Source organism: Pongo pygmaeus, chromosome 3 (genome assembly GCF_028885625.2).
Source record: "Pongo pygmaeus isolate AG05252 chromosome 3, NHGRI_mPonPyg2-v2.0_pri, whole genome shotgun sequence".
NCBI classification, from domain to species: domain Eukaryota; kingdom Metazoa; phylum Chordata; class Mammalia; order Primates; family Hominidae; genus Pongo; species Pongo pygmaeus.
The window spans coordinates 83,058,806-83,079,227 of record NC_072376.2 but is presented as its reverse complement, the minus strand read 5'-3'; the positions used below and the strand labels follow the sequence as shown (position 1 = coordinate 83,079,227).

Here is a 20,422-nt window from a genome sequence, read left to right as displayed (position 1 = left end):
TCCATCTCAAAACAACAACAAAAAAAGAAACAGTCTTACATACAATGTGTGTAAGAACAGTAGAATGTGGGGTTTTTTTGGTAAAAGGTTATAAAAGGTTTTTACTTCTTTAAAATTTCTGAGTCATCATTTTGGCAAAATAAATAATTTACAGGAATCTGGAATTCCAAAATCAAACTTCAGTTTCAAAATTGTCTTTTCTAATGCCTGGCTTTGTGGATGGATCAGAGGGCCCCTGAAAACATCTAGAAAAAAGGTAAACAGGATTATCTGACATGTTTAGGTACGCAGGATTGCCAAAATTATGTTCAATCTTCTTTAGAATATATTTTTGTGAATAATGTATGTTCCAAAATTGTATGGGATTTCTAAAATCCCAATGTCTAAATTTGGTTATTAAGTTATTGTAAACCACAGAAATAACCAAATTTCCTTGTATAAAGCTACTAACCCAAGTAAAACCAAAAAAAATTAAATATCAAGAAAATACTTTGTCCAATTTTCATTTTAAACCAACTGATACTGAAACTGTTTAAGATAGTTTATCATCAATGCTTGATCCCACATTCCTGGGAAAATAATTAAAGCTTCAGATACATTTGGTCACCTGGTGGGCCATTTAAACATTTTATAAAGGGATTTCATTAAAGTGTTATTTTCAATGCATGTTTTCTGGTTGTATAAAAGCTTTCCCATGTAAGAGGGCTGATGCTAAAACAGTAGATTATTATACTACAGTGTATTTTTAGCAGGTAAAGAAAGTTTTTTATGGTTTGGATCTTCTGAGAACATCAGAGAAAGACTGTCCTTCCCATCCACACTACAACAAAACTTCGGGACCTTGAACTTTGGGTTCATAATCTCACAACTGAGAGGGCTCCCTCCATACTTTTGGAACTGTGCATCCATTTGAACCCTTGAGGTAAAGCTAACCAAGGAAATTTCTCCCAAGAAAAAGATGACATCCTTGATGTGAACAGTTTTTCCCCAAGTTCAGAGATTAAAACTTCTACTATCATGAAACTCTTATCTTTGAATGTTTTTCTTGCTTATAATGGAAAAGGGGTCTGTTATGTGCACTAATGGGGTATACTTTTATTTTTGAAGGAGTTTGCAGCCAGCCTTATACTTCCATAGATAAAAGATGAAGACCCAATGTAGGTAAGAAACCTTAATGGTACATACGTTGCCTCATAATCAGTCAAAAACAAAACACTGGTTCACTACTCTTAACCCATATCATGGGTTAAAAAGAACACTGCCAGAAGGCCTTCACTGTTCTAAAAGGGCATCATTTGTTAGGTCCTTTTTCCAAGGTTTAAAGTAAAAGAAGTAGTGTTAGAAATGTATCCCTCATAATACACTCTATAGCAAATTCTACTGTAAAAGCTACAGTTACACAACAGACTTTAAATTCTCTTGTGAAAGTTATAATGGAATTGGCTGAACAGAGAAGTATGTGAACAGCTGCTGCCACTTGTGGCCTATAGAGAAATACATCCAATGAAGATTATAGAAATTCAGTGGTAGGCCAGGCGCAGTGGCTCATGCCTGTAATCCCAGCAGTTTGAGAGGTCGAGGTGGGTGGATTACCTGAGGTCAGGAGTTCGAGACCAGGCTGGCCAACATGGTGAAACCCCGTCTCTACGAAAAATACAAAAACTTAACTGGGCATGGTGGCACATGCCTGTAATCCCAGCTACTTGGGAGCCTGAGGGAGGAGAATTGCTTGAACCTGGGAGGCAGAGGTTGCAGTGAGCTAAGATCATGCCATTGCACTCTAGCCTGGGCAAGATAGCAAGACTCTGTCTCAAAAAAAAAAAAAGATATTCAGTGGCAGGGGATTAACAAAGAAATTGCTTAGGCAAGTGAGTAAAATCTTTAGCTCATTCTTTGTTCTATTTAATTTTAGGAGGTTTGTTTTACGGGGACCTTGGGTAAGGAACTCTCGGTATTACCCTCCCAAATAGTCATAATAATAGTCTCTAGTGCACTGTATTATCTCAAAGGTTTTAAATGCTTGCATGCTGCCATCTCTAGAATGTCATACGGTCTCTCTTCAACTGAAATGACGAGTTGAAAGAAATGTGTGACCATGAGGACACTATAACCTATGAATGACGTGCTGAGACCAGAAACCCAAAATAATGGTAACTGAGAGTGATACCAAGGCCCTAAATTTTGGTCACACTCTCACCTAAGTGAGAACCTGACCAAAAAGGGGGAATTTTTTAAACAAAATTCTGGGAGGCCATTGTTTTGGACTAATCTCATGCACTAGGCCCCAACAGACCAAACCAAACTAAAATGGAGTCGTGCGTGCTAAGGCTTTAAGGAAACACATAGGTTCTAGAATAGACCAGGTTTTGTTTTATCTCCTGCAAACTCTGCAACAAACATTCCTGACAGCATAGGTACCCACCCTCTGAAGTCCCCATTAAATATTTTAATCAAATTCATTTCCTCTCACCTAGAGACCATCAAACTGAAGATGATCATGCAACAAAGGTTCCAGCCAGTTCCAGGTGAAGACACCACCCCTGGCCATCAAGGAGCTACCCTGCCTCCACTAGACAGAGCAGGGAGACACTTCCACGATCCCCAATAGGTAGGCACTATGCCTCAAGCCAGCATGAAACAAGCCACAGAAAAAAAAAAAAGACCAACGGTCCCTCCGCCTCCCATAAAGATTTCTCGGGATCACATCTCTCGGGGGCAGATGAGGTAGGAAAATAGGGTCTGAAGGCAGGGAACATAAGGCCGATTCACACTTCAGCTATGACAGGAAATATCCTCTCCATGGGGCATAGGCCAAGTAAATGACTGTAACTTTACTTCGTTCTCTCCATTTACATAGGGCGTACCTGAAGTAACTAATGGAATCCTCTAGAAAGTATTTAACCTCCCTTACATAAGGCATACTCGAAGTAACTAATGGAATCCTCTAGAAGGTATTTAAACTCCTCAAAATTCTGTAACGGGGCTCTTGAGCCCCTATGCTCCAGCCTGCTCCCACACTGTGAAGTGTACTTTCATTTTCAATAAATCCCATCATTCCTTCCTTGTTTTGTCTGTGCGTTTTGTCCAATTATTTGTTCAAGATGTCAAGAACCTGGACACCCTCCACCGGTGACACTATTACCCAAATAATGCTTGTTTACCTTCAAACTCCTGCTTTTAAGTTCTAACCACAGAATATCAAAATAGCACTAACACATACCATAACAAACCGATAGAAATTGGCTACAATTTAAATAATCATAAGTGGTTTATAAAAAATAACAGCTGCTAGTAATCATCATTAAGATAATAACCTAAGTATCACTGTTGCACATAAGTCCAATTGATTGAGCTAAGTCTTCTACATTCAGTATCGCTAATCCTCCCAACATTTCTGAAGTATTGATCCTAAACATAGGATTCATAGGAAAAAAATACATTACTGTCACACATGTACCACACACAACTGAATCTCAGACTGCTTTCATCCTTTATATGCTACAGGAGGGGCCCACACAGCCCCAAGGAGAGGAGGTGGGGCAATAACGGCGACTGTACAACAGCTTGGGCCCAGGCCAGAAAGGGTGGCCAGACAGGGTCAAGAGAACAGCTGTAGTACAGGGACAGAGCAAACAACTACCTGAGAACGCCAAAAGTCAGGTTTCTCACTGACAACAAAGAAAAACAGAGGAAAGGAGAAGGCTAGAATGAACCCTGTGCCACTGACTTGCAACTGAAGGTAGTGATGTGAACTCATTTAATATACACAGATAGATATAGCTAAAAATATATGGATATAAATGAATGTATTTTTTAGTACTGTCCAATGAGAGTGCCTGGGAGCAGCAACACATCTGTAATCAGCATACCTACACCTAGATTTTGGTTTCTAAATACTGTTCTCCACTGAGCAGAACCAACATCCTCAGATAAATGTCTATTTCCTGGACTGGGGCAGAAAAAGTGTAAGATAAAAAAATATTTTGTTGTGCCAGGAAGTAAGGAAGTGCTCAAATGAGGATGGGAACAAGTCAGAGACACAGAAGCCAACTCACTAAAGAACATGGGAATCTTTATATCCACACTGCCTTAGTCACTTTAGGCTGTTATAACAAAGTACCTCAGACTGCATAATTTATAAACAACAGAAATTTATTGCTCACAGTTAAAGAGGCTGTGTAGTTCAAGATCAAGTCACCAGCAGATTTGATGTCTGGTGAAGCCCTCATAAATGGCGCCTCCTATGTGTCCTCACATGGTAGAAGGGCAAAGAGGCTAACATGTTCCCTCAGGCGTCTTTATCAGGGCACTAATACCATTATTGAGGGCTCTACCCTCAAGATCTCACCACCACCCAAAGGCTCTATCTTCTAATACCATCACCTTGGTGATCACTTTCAACATATGAATTTTACAGGGATACAAACATGCAGATCACAGCACACATTGGTATTAAAAAAAAAAAAAAAGAGTAAATTCCTCCTTACAGTAAAATTGCCAACTAATAAATTTAGAAGCAATGACAGAATTAGCACTCTGGCAATCATCATAGTAACAATTTAGACAAGAAATATCAATGAACAGTAAAACTAGTGGGTGAAAACAGAATGAGGAATGGGAGAGCTACATACTACCAAAATATCTCCCCATAAAATACTAATAACAAAAAATAATAATAACCTTACAGTGGAGAATCCTGGCAAACACATTAATCAAAGGATCAAAGTTAACACCACCAATAATGGACAAATAGACACTATATGCATCTGATAAGATGCAGTAAGAAAAATGCACATCACCTGGGCACAGTGATCCCAGCACTTTGGGAGGCCAAGGCAGGAAGATTGCTTGAGCCCAGGATTTTGAGACCAGCCCTGGCAACATGGGCTGTCTCTACTAAAAATTTAAAAATTAGCAGGGTGTGGCGACACACGCCTGTGGTCCCTGCTACTTGGGAGGCTGAGGTTGGAGGATTGCTTGAGCCTGGGAGGTAGAGGCTACAGTGAGCCACGGTCACACCACAGCATTCCAGCCTGGGCAACAGAGTGAGACTATCCCAAAAAATACGTAGATACATACATACATATATACATACATACATATATACACATACAAACGTACATAAGAAAACAAAAACATACATGGCTTCTGTGATATTCCTGCCTCAAATGCGTAACTCAAATGCACAAGGAAACATCAGAGAAACCCAAAGCGAGGAATGTTCTACAAAATGGCCTGTAATCCTCAAAAATGTAAAGGTCATAAAAGTCAAGGAAAGACTGACAAACTATTTCAGTTTGAAAAACACAGGCTGGGCCCAGTGCCTCACACCTGTAATCCCAGCACTTTGGGAGGCCAAGGCCGGGCAAATTGCTCGAGCCCAGAAGTTCAAGACCTGCCTGGGCAATACGGTGAAACCCTATCTCCACAAAAAAATGATTAGCTGGGTGTGGTGGAACATGCTTGTAGTTCCAGCTGCTCAGGAGGCTGAGATGGGAAGATCCCTCAAGCCCAGGAAGTCGAGGCTGCAGTGAGTCGAGATTGGGCCACTGCACTCCAGCCTCAGCAACAGAGCAAGACTCTGTGAGAAGAAAAGAAAAAAGAAAAATACTACAGACATATAAGTGGATGCGATATATGACTCATGACTGGATCCTTTTGCCGAAGATGACATTGTTAAAGCAACAGATGAAACTCAATGGGGTTTCTGGATAAGACATACATGGAAGTTCTTTGCACTGTTCTTTGCAACTTTCCTGGAAGTTGAAAAATGTTTCAAAATTAAATTTAAGGCCGGGCGTGGTGGCTCACACCTGTAATCCCAGCACTTTAGGAGGCTGAAGCCGGTGGATCACCTAAAGACAAAGTTGAGACCAGCCTGGTCAACATGGTGAAACCCCATCTCTACTAAGAATACAAAAATTAGCCAGGTGTGGTGGCGGGCACCTGTAAACCCAGCTACTTGGGAGGTTGAAGCAGGTGAATTACTTGAACCCAGGAGGTAGAGAATGCAGTGAACCGAGATCGCACCACTGCACTCCAGCCTGGGAGACAGAGTGAGACTCCATCTCAAAAAAAAAAAAAAAAAAAATTAAATTTAAAAATCACTTCTGTAAATGAATGTATTTCACAGCTACACTTATACTTAATTAAATGTGTTGTAAAAGATGGACCTAAGGCTGGGCACAGTGGCTCACGCCTGTAATCCCAGCACTTTGGGAGGCTAAGGTAGGTAGATCACTTGAGGCCAGGAGTTCAAGACCAGCCTGGCCTACATGGTGAAACCCTGTCTCTACTAAAAATACAAAAATTAGCTCAGCATGGTGGTAGGCGCCTGTAGTCCCAGCTACTCGGGAGGTTGAGGCTGGAGAATCACTTGAACCCAGGAGGCGGAGGTTGCAGTGAGTCAAGACAGTGCCTTTGCACTCCAGCCTGGGAGACAGAATGAGACCCTGTCTCAAATAAAAAAAAAAAAAAAAGGTGGCCTTAAGTTGGTTAATATAAAACAAAAATGGAAACGTAGGAAGAAAAGGAGAGTTAAAGTTTTCTACAGGACTCAGTTTGACATTCCTAACAGGTAGAACTGTTTCATATTTTTCAAGTAACATGTAACTATTTTGCCTCAATATCTCCTAATCAAATACACAGTTTAAGGAAGTGCTACATGTATTAGACATGTACTTTCATATATCAGAAACTCCGAAAGTACAAAAACTGCAACTACACTTAGAGAAAGAAATCAATAATGGTAAAAGTAACCAAATGGCAATTACTTTGCACTCTAGTATATGAAGGAAAAAAAAGCTATCTCCAAACAGATGATAAAAGTAAACTAAAGCCAGTCAGTACTGCAACTCCCAAAACTACAGTTCTTTCTGAAAAGACGACCATATTTACTTCCACTCCCCACATTCCCTCAAAAATACAACATATTAAAAAGGATAACATATATTATATATAAGGATATAATATATGACATATATGTAAGATGTTATCCTTTTTAATATTAAATTCTATATATTTAATAACAGAAAAAAATAAAATAACCTTACAGTGGAGAATATATTATAAGGATATAATATCTGATATCCTTTTTTGTAGTCAGATAAAAAACTAAGATAATACTTGGTCATCAGCCATTCAAAATGATGTTGCAGAAATCTATTCTCTGGCAAAAAAAAAATTTACAAGTAAATAACCTGGTCTATGCACAGTGGAAATCCATTTGTATATTTTTAAATACATACAAAAATGCAATAAAAAAGATTCAGAAGTTAGCAGGGCGCGGTGGCTCATGCCTGTAATCCCAGCACTTTGGGAGGCCAAGGCGGGCGGATCACATTCGAGACCAGCCTGGCCAATATGGTGAAACCCCATCCATACTGAAAGTACAAAATTAGCCGGGAGTGGTGGCGGGCGCCTATAGTCTCAGCTATTCTGGAGGCTGAGGCAGGATAATCGCTGAACCCAGGAGGCGGAGGTTGCAGTGAGCTGAGATCACGCCACTGCACTCCAACCTGGGTGACAGAGCGAGGCACTGTCTCAACTGTCTCAAAAAAAAAAAAACAAAAGATTCAGAACTTTATCCCTAAATACAAACAACAGTTGTCTCTGAAGGTGTGATTATGAGTTATTTTTATTTTCTTCCTTTTCCTAACATTATTTTGTGACTTCTCCAACATGTATATTATTTTTACACTAAAGATAAAGGTTAAAAATATTTAAATATTATATGAATTTAAAAGTTACTATTTTATCTTCTACTAGTGTATTCTTGGTGAATCTTAGAAAAGAGTCCCAGCAGCATGAGACAATAGCACCTGGTAACATACGACTTCCCTTAATAACAAGGCCCACTTGAATAGCACCTTTAAGAAAAAAAAATAGAGAGAGATATACACACATATATACATATATGTATGTGTGTATATATGTATATACATCCGTGTGTGTGTGTGTATATATATCTATATATATAGATATAATTTTGTTAATTATAGATGATAGTATAAGGCAGGATCAGCTGGGCGCAATGGCTAGCACCTATAATCCCAGCCCTTTGGGAGGCCGAGGCAGGCAGATTGCTTGAGGCCAGCAGTTCAAGACCAGCCTGGCCAACATGGCAAAACCCAATCTCTACTAAACATACAAAAATTAGCTGGGCGTGGTGGTACACGCCTGTAGTCCCAGCTACTCAGCAGGCTGAGGCAGGAGAGTCACTTGAACCTGGGAGGCAGAGTTTGCAGTGAGCCGAGATAGCGCCGCTACACTGCAGTCTGGGTGACAGAGTGAGACTTTGTCTCCAAAAAAAAAAAAAGGCCGGGTGTGGTGGCTCATATACCTGTAATCCCAGCACTTTGGGAGGCCAAGGTGGGCGGAACACCTGAGGTCAGGCGTTTGAGACCAGCCTGGCCAACATGGTGAAAATCCCGTCTCTACTAAATATATAAACATTAGCCAGGCATGGTGAAGGGCACCTGTAATGGTGAAGGGCGCCTGTAATCCCAGCTACTCAGGAGGCCGAGGCAGGGAGAATTGCTTGAACCCACGAGGTGGAGGTTGCAGTGAGCCAAGATTGAGCCACTGCACTCCAGCCTGGGTGACAGAGCAAGACTCCGTCTCAAAAAAAAAAAAAAGAAGTATAAGACAGGATCTCTGGACCTAGACTTCCAGGACTCAAATTCCAGCTACACTATTTACTGGCTACATGATTTTGATAAAATTATGTAACCTCTCTGTGCTAGTTTCCTTATGTGTAAAACAGGACTCCTGCTAATTACTGAACTATTTAAAACACTTTGTCCCTGGCACATAGTAGACACTCGTTGAACTATTATTGTTATTTTTTTTTATGTTTTCTTTTTAGAGGCAGGGTCTTGCTCAGTTGCCCAGGCTAGAGTGTATTGGCGCAAGCATAGCTCACTGTAATTCAAATTGGCTCAAGCCATCCTTCTGCCTCAGCCTCCCAACGTGCTGGGATTACAGGCATGAGCTACCACGCCTGGCCTATTTGATTATTCTTTTAAATTATTAACTTTTTTTAAAGGTGAGGCTGCTGAAGCATTAAAATCAGTTAAATCATTTGCCTGAAAACAAGATGCTGGCTTTGGGGGTTTGGGGGGAAGTGAGGGACAGAGAGAGAGAGGGAGACAGAGATAGATACATATAAACATAGCACTATCATGAGTCTAGAGAGAAACAGAGATAGACACATATAAACATAGCACCATCATGAGTCTAGAGAGAAACAGAGACAGACACATAAAAACATAGCACTATCATGAGTCTCTTTTCCTAAATTGCTAATTGTTTTTTTTTTTTTTTTTTGAGATGGAGTCTCGTTCTGTCGCCCAGACTAGAATGCAATGGCACAATCTCGGTTCACTGCAACCTCCGCCTCCCAGGTTCAAACGATTCTCCTGCCTCAGCCTCCCAAGTAGCTGGGATTACAGGCGACCGCCACTACGCCCAGCTATTTTTCCTATTTTTAGTAGAGATGCGGTTTCACCATGTTGGCCAGGCTGGTCTTGAACTCCTGACCTCATGATCCACCCGCCTCAGCCTCCCAAAGTGCTGCTAAATTGCTAATCTTTTTTTTTTTTTAAGACGAAGTCTCACTGTGTTGCCCAAGCTGGAGTGCAGTGGCATGATCTCGGCTCACTGCAACGTCCACCTCACAGGTTCATGCAATTCCACTGCCTCAGCTTCCAGAGTAGCTGGGACTACAGTCACGCACCACCATGTGTGGCTAATTTTTTTGTATTTTTAGTAAAGACAGGGTTTCACCATGTTGGCCAGGCTGGTCTCAAACTCCTGACCTCGTGATCCACCCGCCTCAGCCTCCCAAACTGCTGCAATTACAGGCATGAGCCACTGTGCCCGGCCTAAATTGCTAATCTTAAGAATGACAAATGGAAGGTATGTAGCACAGTGCTCAGTAAGTATTTCCTTCCTTTCTTCCTTCCTTTCCCAATCCATCTGTTTCTTCCTGTACAGAAACAGACCTAGTTCAGCTTTCATTGTTGACATTAAAAAAAAAAAAAAAAAAAAAAAAGAGGGCCGGGCGCGGTGGCTCATGCCTGTAATCCCAGCACTTTGGGAGGCCAAGGCGGGCAGATCACAAGGTCAGGAGATCGAAACCATCCTGGCTAACACAGTGAAACCCCGTCTCTACTAAAAATACAAAAAAAAAAAGTAGCCAGGCATGGTGGTGGGTGCCTGTAGTCTCAGCTACTCAGGAGGCTGAGGCAGGAGAATGGCGTGAACCCGGCAGGTGGAGGTTGCAGTGAGCCGAGATCGTGCCACCGGACTCCAGCCTGGACGAAAGAGCGAGACTCCCTCTCAAAAAAAAAAAAAAAAAGAAAGAACGAAGAAATAGACATGGTTTAGTCATTCATTCCCAAATCACCTTTCCTACAGACTTTCATTTATAAGTTAACTGTAGCCAGGCATGGTAGCATGCACCTATAATCCCAGCTACTCTGGAGGTTGAGGTGGGAGGACTGCTTGAGCCTAGGAGTTTGAGGCCAGCCGGGGCAACACAGTAACACCCAGTCTCTTTTTAAATTATTTTTTAAGACAGAGTCTCACTCTGTCACCCAGGCTGGAGTGCAGTGGTGCCATCTTGGCTCACTGCAATTTCTGCCTCCTGGGTTCAAGCAATCCACCCACTTCAGCCTCCTAAACAGCTGAGCGCCACCACACCTGGCTAATGTTTTTGGTAGAGATGGGGGTTCTGCCATGTTACCCAGGCTGTTCTCAAACTCCTGGGCTCAAGGTTCCACCCCGTCAGTCTCCACCGTCCTCGGTGACCCTGTCTCTTAACAAGAAAAAGTTAAATTAAATGTACTTGTTTTAACTCCGTTCCAAATAAGTAGCCTTACATTAGGAAATTACACTTTGGTCTTTTCCAAGTCAAATTTTTTTTTTCAGAATTCCATTAGTCAAGAGAGACCCATAACTTAAAAATGCTAGAAACTTAGAGAACATGAAATATACTTTTTGAATGATTACTTAGAACTCACTTTTATCCTCAATTTCCCTGCCTTTTATATGCATAAAATGTCAGGAAAGAAAAACCCCTACATCAGGAGACCTGAGTTCCAATTGTCCCCAGGCCAATAATTAGGCCACCAACCTGAAGTGGGTGATTTTGCCTCTTTAGCAAAAAGAAGTAAGTAGGCCATGTTACTAATAGACCCCTGCTAGCTCCAAAATTCTATGGCCTCTTGCACAAATGTGGAAGTGAACAATTCACAGGTAATTTCTTGACTCAAATATGCTTCCTCTGACTGTAATCTCCCATTTCCCCTTGTCTTCTTAGAGAGCTCTTGTTCACCTTCCATTAATTATCATCCACTTCTTTCATGAAACTTTCCTAAAGCCTAAGTAGAACAAACTGCTACACATACTTTGGGCCCCTATGATTGTATTGCATCTATCATAGATGACGATATACCATCCACCATCTCTGGAATCTCTTATCTTCCTCTACGCCTGGCACACAGCAGGTGCTAAGGATGTGTTTAAAAGATTTGAGTCCACAATATTAAATGAGGTCCCTGTGAAGTTTCCGTATCTACCATGAGAGTTTAGCTTAATCTGAAGATACACAGAGGCCAACTTGTGGCACAACCAAAGCTCTGTCCCAGCCAAACCCACATATGCAGTGCAAATTTATCCTGAGCATTTATACAAAAGCTACACAAAGGTATCATTCCTGCAGATGATCTGGGAACCCACTCTGCGGATTATCCTCATCTGTCTCAACTCCCTATCCAAAAATCTCTATACCCTGCTCTCCTTTGTTCCATAGCACTTACAACCTTCTGCCATACTACATGATTTATTGATGTTCAGTATTTACGGACACTTACCAGAACATAAGCCCCACCAATGCAGGGATTTTTTTTCTCTTTTGTCACAAATGGTGCCCAACATCTACATCAGCGCCAGGCACAGTGATTTTTTTTCTTTTTTTGAGACGGTCTCACTCTGTCGTCCAGGCTGGAGTGCAGTGGCACAATCTTGGCCCACTGCAACCTCTGTCTCCCAGATTCAAGTGATTCTCCTACTCAGTCTCCCATGTAACTGGGATTATAGGCATCCGCCACCATGCCCAGCTAATTTTTTTATTTTTAGTAGACATGGGGTTTCATTTCTTGATCAGGCTGGTCTCAAACTCCTGACCTCAAGTGATCCACCCACCTCGGCCTCCCAAAGTGCTGGGATTACAGGCCTGAGACACCACGCCCCACGACCGGCCTTTTTTTTTTTAAGACAGAGTCTCACTCTCTATCAGCCAGGCTGGAGTGCAGTGGCGTGATTACATCTCACTACAGCCTTGACGTCTTCAATTTCCTCAGGCTCAGATGACCCTTCCACCTCAGCCCCCAGAGCAGCTGGGACTACAGGCTCACACCACCACATTTGGCTAATTTTTGTATTTTGGGGGGTAGAAAGAGAGTTTCGCCATGTTGTCCAGGTTGGTGTGGAACTCTGAGCTCAAGTGATCCGCTCACCTCAGCCTCCCAAAGTGTTGGAATTACAAGCAGGAGCCACTGTGCCCGGCCCACAATGCATCTTTTAAAAATCAGTAGTAATTCTTTCCTTCTATCTTAGAGCCCTCAAGAGTCATGAGTCACCACCTTTGCAGCCCCATCTTGTATTGCCCTTATTTCCTCTGCTCCATCCACTGATCGTAGGGTTCCCAGTAAGCTTCCAAGAACGGGAGGAAAATATTTGTGTTTAACTCCTAAGCTGTAATGCTTTCCTTCTCTGCTCATCTGTTGGTACAGAAATAGTATTCAGATAGCCAGGTGCGATGGCTCACACCTGTAATCTCAGCATCTTGGAAGGCAAAGATGAGTGGATTCTTTGAGCCCAGGAGACCAGCCTGGGCAACATGGCAAAAGCCTGACTCTACCGGAAAAAAAAAAAAAAAATTAGCTATGCATAGTGGAGCATACCTGTAGTACCAGCTACTTGTAACGGGGAGGAGGTTTGAGATGAAAGGATCACCTGAGCCTGGGAAGTCAAAGCTACAGTTAGCTGCTGTGGTCATGTCACTGCACTCCATCCTGGTCGACAGAGTGAGATCCTGTCTCCAAAAAAAAAAAAAAAAAAGAAACAGTATTCAGCAGTATTCAGACAGTTATACCAAATAACAAACGGATGAAATAACCAAAGCTTTGTTCTTTCACTTCCAATAATAATCATTTCCATGTGGTGTTCACTTTGGATTTTTAATTGATGGTAGACAAAGACCAAAATTGAAAATGTTGAATTAACTTTTCTGATTGTCAAGCACATGGGCTAAATATGTTGAGAATATATCAACTGCTAGATAGATATAACCTAACTGAAAAATTGTGCCCCAAATAGTGCAAATGCTCAAAGTTCTATATACATTAGTTACAGCAAGATTTCTTTTGTAGTTACTAACCTTCAGAAGAAATGAACTAATCCACCACAATTCTGAATCTATTAACTACTGAGCCATGTAAAAATAGGACACTACTGTATTTGTATTCAAAAAATAGCATCAGCAACTTCTCCATCCCCTAGTTTCAGCCAAATATGGCTCTTCACTGCTTTAACCCTTTTTTTTTTTTTTTTTTGAGACAGAGTCTCACTCTGTCGCCCAGGCTGGAGTGCAGTGGTGTGATCTCGTCTCACTTCAATCTCTACCTCCCGGGTTCAAGTGATACTCCTGTCTCAGCCTCCCAAGTAGCTGGGACTACAGGTGCGTGCCACCTCGCCCAGCTAATTTTTGTATTTTTAGTAGAGACGGGGTTTCACCATATTGGCCAGGCTGATCTCGAACTCCTGACCTGGTGATCTGCCCGTCTTGGCCTCCCAAAGTGCTGGGATTACAGGCGTGAGCCACCGCGACCGGCCTTGCTTTAACCAATTTAGTTTACTAGACACAAGCCCATCAGCAGTAGTCATGGACATCATCTACAGTGCTATTTTGAATACAGCTTCTAAATTCCTGAAAAAAATCAAACATTAGCAATGTAAAATTAAGTTCAAGATGAGAAGCTTCAAGCTGAGATGCTTGAATATGGTGATTAGAACTAAACCAAGAAACTGCCCAGGCGCGGTGGCTCCCGTCTGTAATCCCAGCACTTTGGGAGATCAAGGCAGGCAGATCACTTGAAATCAGGAGTTTGAGACCAGCCTGGCCAACATGGTGAAACCCCCATCTCTATTAAAAATACAAAAATTAGCCAGGCGTGGTAGCGCGGGCCTGTAGTCCCAGCTACTCAGGAGGCTGAGGCAGAAGAATCGCTTGAACCTGGGAGGCAGAGGTTGCAGTGAGCCGAGATCACGCCACTACACACTCCAGCCTGGTGACAGAGCGGAGACTCCGTCTCAAAAAAGAAAAAGAAGAAGAACTAAAATAAGAAACAAGGACTTTCTTATAAAATCACCCAGTCCTGTTATCTAGCCCTAAGTCAATCTGACGAACTCAGAATCAACTTCTAGGAGGAGCCTAAGAAATCCCTTTCAGTTTAAAGGTTTCAGGCAAGTTGACACAAGCCAGGTCCCCTATGCATATTGGAAATAGCAAGTCTGCCCCTAGGTCAGCCTTGTTCAGTTTTGCTTAAACACCCTAAAAAAAAAAATTCTAGACGTGGGCATGTGAAAATAAGTGTGAATTAAATTCTCAGTATTCAGACGTCAATGACTAAAAATTATTAGGCAAGGAAAGAAGAGAAATCTTAAGAAAATAATCTTTAAATGCTAATTTCTCCACAACAGTAAAACAGTATATGGGTGAGTTTCAACCTCTAAGTTTTTTATTGGTTTTCTAAACACAGACTAAACATGGAATGAGCGCATCACAACGAAGCCTTCAAAGGAGTTATTCCTCAGGGTGTAACCCCTGTTTTCAGAGGACCTGAGGCTTATCTACTGCCTCCATATCCACATCTGGCCATCCCATCCTTCTGCCCTTCCCTCTCCACGTTGCCCCCACTCGTCTGCAACAAACGATAAGTAAGTGAAATAATGACCAGCACTAAACATGACGCCAAAGTTGGCATTTACAAATGACTTTCAAAACAACTCCCCAGTGGACCTAATCAACCTAGGCAGGGCACACTATCCAAAACCTATTTGCTGGTTGTCCAAAAAGATAAAACTCGTCTTCTTCAGGGAAGTACTCTGGAAGGAAGGGCGCCTCTAGGAAGCAAGGGGGCGGCTCCAGACCCCTTTCCCGGGGACCCCAGTCTGTGTCCAAGGGATCCCGACCCGCAAGTAGCCTTGTTCCAGCGTTACATCTACCGAACTTGTCATCCCAACTTCCCAGCCCTAAGACGAGAGAGGAAGTTAAAAGGGTCCTGGGATGACAGGGGAAAGTACGACAGTCTTATTTTCTGTGCTTGCGACCCAGAAAAGAGCAATGGGCAGCCGCGACGGAGCCATTCAACCGGGCACCGGTTGGATACGGGTTGTGCAGGAGAGTGGGAGATACCCACGAGAAGCGCGCAAACAAGCCCGGGAATGCGAGCGAAGGCAGAGACGGGGGTGATGAAGGAATCCAGGCGCTGGCCCCGGGGTGTGCCGGGGGGAAAGAACCTCCTCAGGGCTGGAGGAGCCCACGAGTACTCGAAGCCCTATGGGGAGGCGGCGGTTAGGTAGTCCGAGCGCTCCGCGCAGTCCCGGGGCCCCGCTTGGTGGTGACGCCGGGCCCCGGGAGCGCGGGGCCAGGAGGGTCGGGACGAGGGCGGGCGACGGGCGGCGGGCGGGGGCTCAGGTCCACCGAACAAAGCCGGCGTGTGCGGGGCCTGGCTACTCACAACAAGAAGCTCATGTTGGCCGCGGGGCAGGCTTCAGGCTCGGCGGTCGCGAGGCCTCGGAGCGGCGTGGGCCAGGAAAGAAGAAGAAAGGCGAATGGAACAGGAGACAGGGAGGCGGAGGAGGAGGTGCGGAGAGCCGGCTGCTCTGTGGCCGCAACTAGTTCGGCTCAGCTAGTTCCAATGGCAGGCGGAGGGGGCGGAAGTGGGTAGCGCTAGTCTTGAATCACTCCAGGAGAGGGGAAGGAAAGGGAGGCGGGGCAGGGCTGCAGGCTCTCCGCGAGCCCCTCCCCGGCTCCCCACCGCCCCCACCTCACGAGCTCTCGCGATAGCGGTGCAAGCCCACCCCGCCCCTCCGGCTGCGGCCTGGGGTCTCTCACCTTCTGGTCTTCTCCGCGCCGGGGACCACGCCCAGCGTGTGCGCCCGGGCTGCCCGGCCCCACTGTCCACCCGGTTAGGGGTCGTGGCAGAGCTTTCGGAGCCGCTCAGCTGGGCTCCGGAGGTCAGGGAGGAAGTGGGCTTCAGCTCGGGGATGTCAGGGTCCCGCAGTGAGGGATGGAATTACCACCGGAGTTAGGCCCACAGTGAGTGCCCGGCCAAGGGCGGTGAAAGGTGATGGCATCTTTCTCTGCTAGCGCTTAAAAACAGGAGGGAGTTTCATCAGGTTGGAATGGCTTGGAGGAAAAGGACCAAATGGGTTTTCAAGGTCTCTGTCATTTTATGGTAAAATTTTTAAAGCCTGAACTAGGGGTAGGTCAGGGTCCGTCACTACCTGAACAGGCAAGCTAGGCTGTCAGCAGCTGGGAAAAGTGAGTGAGCCGAGGAGGAGAGCTGAGCTCAGTCCACCACGGAACCCAGCATGATAGGGTAGTCATCGGTGTAACCACTTAGGTGGCCAAAGCTTGTAAGCATTCTAATGCACAGAACATCCTAGAAGCTAGAAGCTATTCAGACCCACTTACAAAGGGACTTTTATTCTCACAGGGTTATGGGGCCCAAGGCAAGCCTTTATATTCTGTTTAAGAATCTTTCACATACTTTGAATATGTCACCACAGCATTACCAATTTAGGAGGGAAATATGGGTACCGAAGAGATGTCCGTCTTCTTTACTCACAATACCCATCAAATCTACAAGTTTTCAAAGAGAATCTGAGCAAAACAAATCATGCGCAGGTATTAGCTCACCTTTGGCTTATCCCAAAGGGCAGAATACACTTTGAAGTAGGTACAGATATGAAATGTATTATACTGCATTTATGCACTATTATTTGGCACGTTGGTAAAGTGGTAAAAAAAAAAAAAAAAAAAAAAACTTTTTAGGCTGGGCGCAGTGGCTCATGCCTGTAATCCCAGCACTCTGGGAGACCGAGGTGGGTGGATCACCTGAGGTCAGGAGTTCAAGACCAGCCAAAGTTCAAGACCATGGCCAAACCCCGTCTCTACTAAAAATATAAAAATTAGCCGGGTATGGTAGCACACACTTGTAATCCCAGCTACTCGGGAGGCTGAGGCAGGAGAATTGCTCCAACCCAGAAAGCAGAGGTTGCAGTGAGCCAAGATCGTGCCACTGCACTCCAGCCTGGGTGACAGAGTTAGACTCTGTCTCAAAAAAAAAATTTTTTTAATAGAAGAAAATACTAGAATCTTGCACTATCTCAGGAACAGCAGAGGTTACTGGAATGAGAAAACTTACAGGCTCAAAAGATTACCAAATCAGGATAAATAGCTAATGCATGCAGAGCTTAATACCTAGGTGATAGGTTGATAGGTTCAGCAAGCCACCATGGCACACACGTTTACCTATGTAACAAACCTGCACGTCCTGCACATGTATCCTGGAACTTTAAATTAAATTAAAAATATTTTAAAAGATTCCCCAAAAAGAAGAAAGAGGAGGATTTATCTTAATGAATATAATAGATTTATGATATAAAACCCTGTGCTCCAAATATTGATATGGTACTGACTTACTGTATAATTCTTTTTTTTTTTTTTTTTTTTGAGACGGAGTCTCACTCTGTCACCCAGGCTGGAGTCCAGTGGCACAATCTCAGCTCACTGCAACCTCTGCCTCCTGGGTTCAAGCAGTTCTCCTGCCTCGGCCTCCTGAGTAGCTGGGATTACAGGTGTGTGCCACCACACCTGGCTAATTTTTGGATTTTTAGTAGAGACGGCATTTTACTATGTTGGCCAGGATGGTCTCAAACTCCTGACCTCGTGATCTGCCTGCCTTGGCCTCCCAATGTGCTGGAATTACAGGCGTGAGCCACCATGCCCAGCCCTGTATAATTCTTGTAAGGGTCTTCTGAAAGTAAGACTTGCATTACCAGGTTACTGATTATCTTTGGAAAGAGTGAGTTGACCTGTCATAGCCTCAGTTTTAGCCCATTTAAAATGAGAGCCTTGTATCATTACATGATCTCTAAAATATCTTCCAGTTCTAAAGTTCTCTCCTGCCAGAGGCATCCTTCAAATGACTGGCACACATTTCCAAACTGCTCCTTGATTTGGCTTAGGTAGCCTTAGTTTTGGTCTGACATAATTTAGATGTACCCTGTGACACTGAATAGGGGAAAACTGGCAGAGGAAAGAATCTGCAAAAATACCTTCTGAGTATTTGTTTAACATACCACTAGGAGAGTTGCCTGGAATTAACATCCAATAAAACGTAAATATACTGGTCCTAAATGTGAGGGAGGTGTCAGGTTAATAATATACAGTATGATTCCAGGTTAGACTTTAAATCAAATGATGTCTGTCATATAAAATTATTCAGCCTATCAAAAACATTGGGAATTTCAGAATCAAAGGGAGGTTATATTCAAATAGATATTTATAATTATCATCTCTTCTGACCAAAATCTAATAACCTTTTGTTTATGAAGCAAGATTATTAAAATTTCTGTTCTATCCAACTTTTCAAAAGAATTGAAATTATACTATAACATGTACAGAATAGAACAGAACATGAGTGGGCATATGCTCTTTAAATATTCATTTGAATAAAGACACATGCACATGTATGTTTATTGCAGCACTATTTACAATAGCGAAGACTTGGAACCAACCCAAATGCCCATCAACGAGAGACTGGATAAAGAAAATGTGGCACATATACACCATGGAATACTATGCAACCATAAAAAAGAATTAGTTCATGTCCTTTGCAGGGACATGGATGAAGCTGGAAAGCATAATTCTCAGCAAACTAACACAGGAACAGAAAGCAAACACCGCATGTTCTCACTCACAAGTGGGAGTTGAACAATGAGAACACATGGACGCAGGGAGGGGAACATCACACACCAGGGTCTGTTGGGGGGTGGGAGGCAAGGGGAAGGAAAGCATTAGGACAAACATCTAAGGCATGTGGGGCTTAAAACCTGGATGACAGGTTGATAGGTGCAGCAAACCACCATGGGGGTTGATAGGTACAGCAAACCACCATGGCACATGTATACCTGTGTAACAAACCTGCACTTTCTGCACATGTATCCCAGAACTTAAAGTAAAATTTTTTCAAAAAAGATATATATATGTTCATTTGAGGCCTGATGCCATGGCTCACACCTGTAATCCCAGCACTTTGGGAGGCTGAGATCGGAGGATTACTTGAAACCAGGAGTTTGAGACCAGCCTAGTCAACATAGTAAAACCCCCCATCTCTATGAAAAAATTTTTAAAAAGAATAAATATATTCTAAGTGTATTTTGGCATGCTACACAATCGCACTTAACAAAGCTAGCAATTCAACCTGACCCTTATCAGTGCTCCTTAGATTTTAATTCTATTTCTTGCTTCATTAAAGACTAGTCAATGTACAATTTTAAGTGCTTCTCAAGGACAGATTAATTTGACATAATAGAAAAGAATGGGCCAGGCGTGGTGGCACACACTTGTAATCCCAGCACTTTAGGAGGCAGAGGCCGGCGGATCTCTTGAGGTCAGGAGTTGGAGACCAGCCTGGCCAACATGGTAAAACCCCATCTCTACTAAAAGTACAAAAGTAGCCAGGCATGGTGGCACGCCCTGTAATCCCAACTATTCAGGAGGTTGAGGCACAAGAATCGCTTGAACCCGGGAGGCAGAGGTTGCAGTGAGCCGAGGTCACGCCAATGCACTCCAGCCTGGGTGACACAGTGAGACCCTGTCTCAAAAAAAAAAAAAAAGAAAGAGAAAAGAAAAACAAAAAGAATGGAGGGCCCGGGCACAGTGGCTCATGCCTATAATCCCAGCACTTTGGGAGGCTGAGGCAGGCAGATCACCTGAGGTCAGGAGTTTGAGACCAGCCTAGCCAACATGGCAAAACCCCATATCTACTGAAAATACAAAAATTAGCCCTGCGTGGTGGCAGGTGCCTGTAATCCCAGCTACTCGGGAGGCTGATTCGGGAGAAATCACTTGATCCTGGGAGACGGAGGAAGAAGTGAGCCAAGATTGCGCCACTGCACTCCAGCCTGGGCAACAGAGCGAGACTCAGTCTCAAAAAAAAAAAACAAAACAAAAAAAAGAAAAAAGAAAGGAATGGAGACATGAAAGACTGATGAAGCTTGATGTCTTTCAGTGCATTTATTTATTGCTAAAACCCACAAAGCATCAAAACACAGAGCCTGCCGA

The 20,422-nt window shown here is 43.4% G+C and overlaps 1 protein-coding gene and 1 long non-coding RNA gene across 3 annotated transcripts in view; one reads left to right on the top strand and one right to left on the bottom strand.

Annotated features, from left to right (window-relative positions):
• MOB1B (MOB kinase activator 1B) overlaps positions 1-16,088 on the bottom strand; it is an 80,671-nt gene extending 64,583 nt beyond the window's left edge. The window contains exon 1 of one of the 2 annotated variants that reach the window (XM_063663748.1): positions 15,807-16,088. In XM_063663748.1, the coding sequence (XP_063519818.1) occupies positions 15,807-15,820 (14 nt within the window). In that variant the 5' untranslated portion in view covers positions 15,821-16,088. The remainder of the gene's footprint in view (positions 1-15,806) is intronic. The other variant, XM_054485615.2, reaches the window with a different exon arrangement.
• LOC134739349 (uncharacterized) lies at positions 219-1,156 on the top strand. Its single transcript, XR_010125959.1, has 3 exons — positions 219-256; positions 750-922; positions 1,108-1,156. It is a non-coding gene; the product is annotated as an uncharacterized LOC134739349 (long non-coding RNA).
• Positions 16,089-20,422: the final 4,334 nt, after the last annotated feature.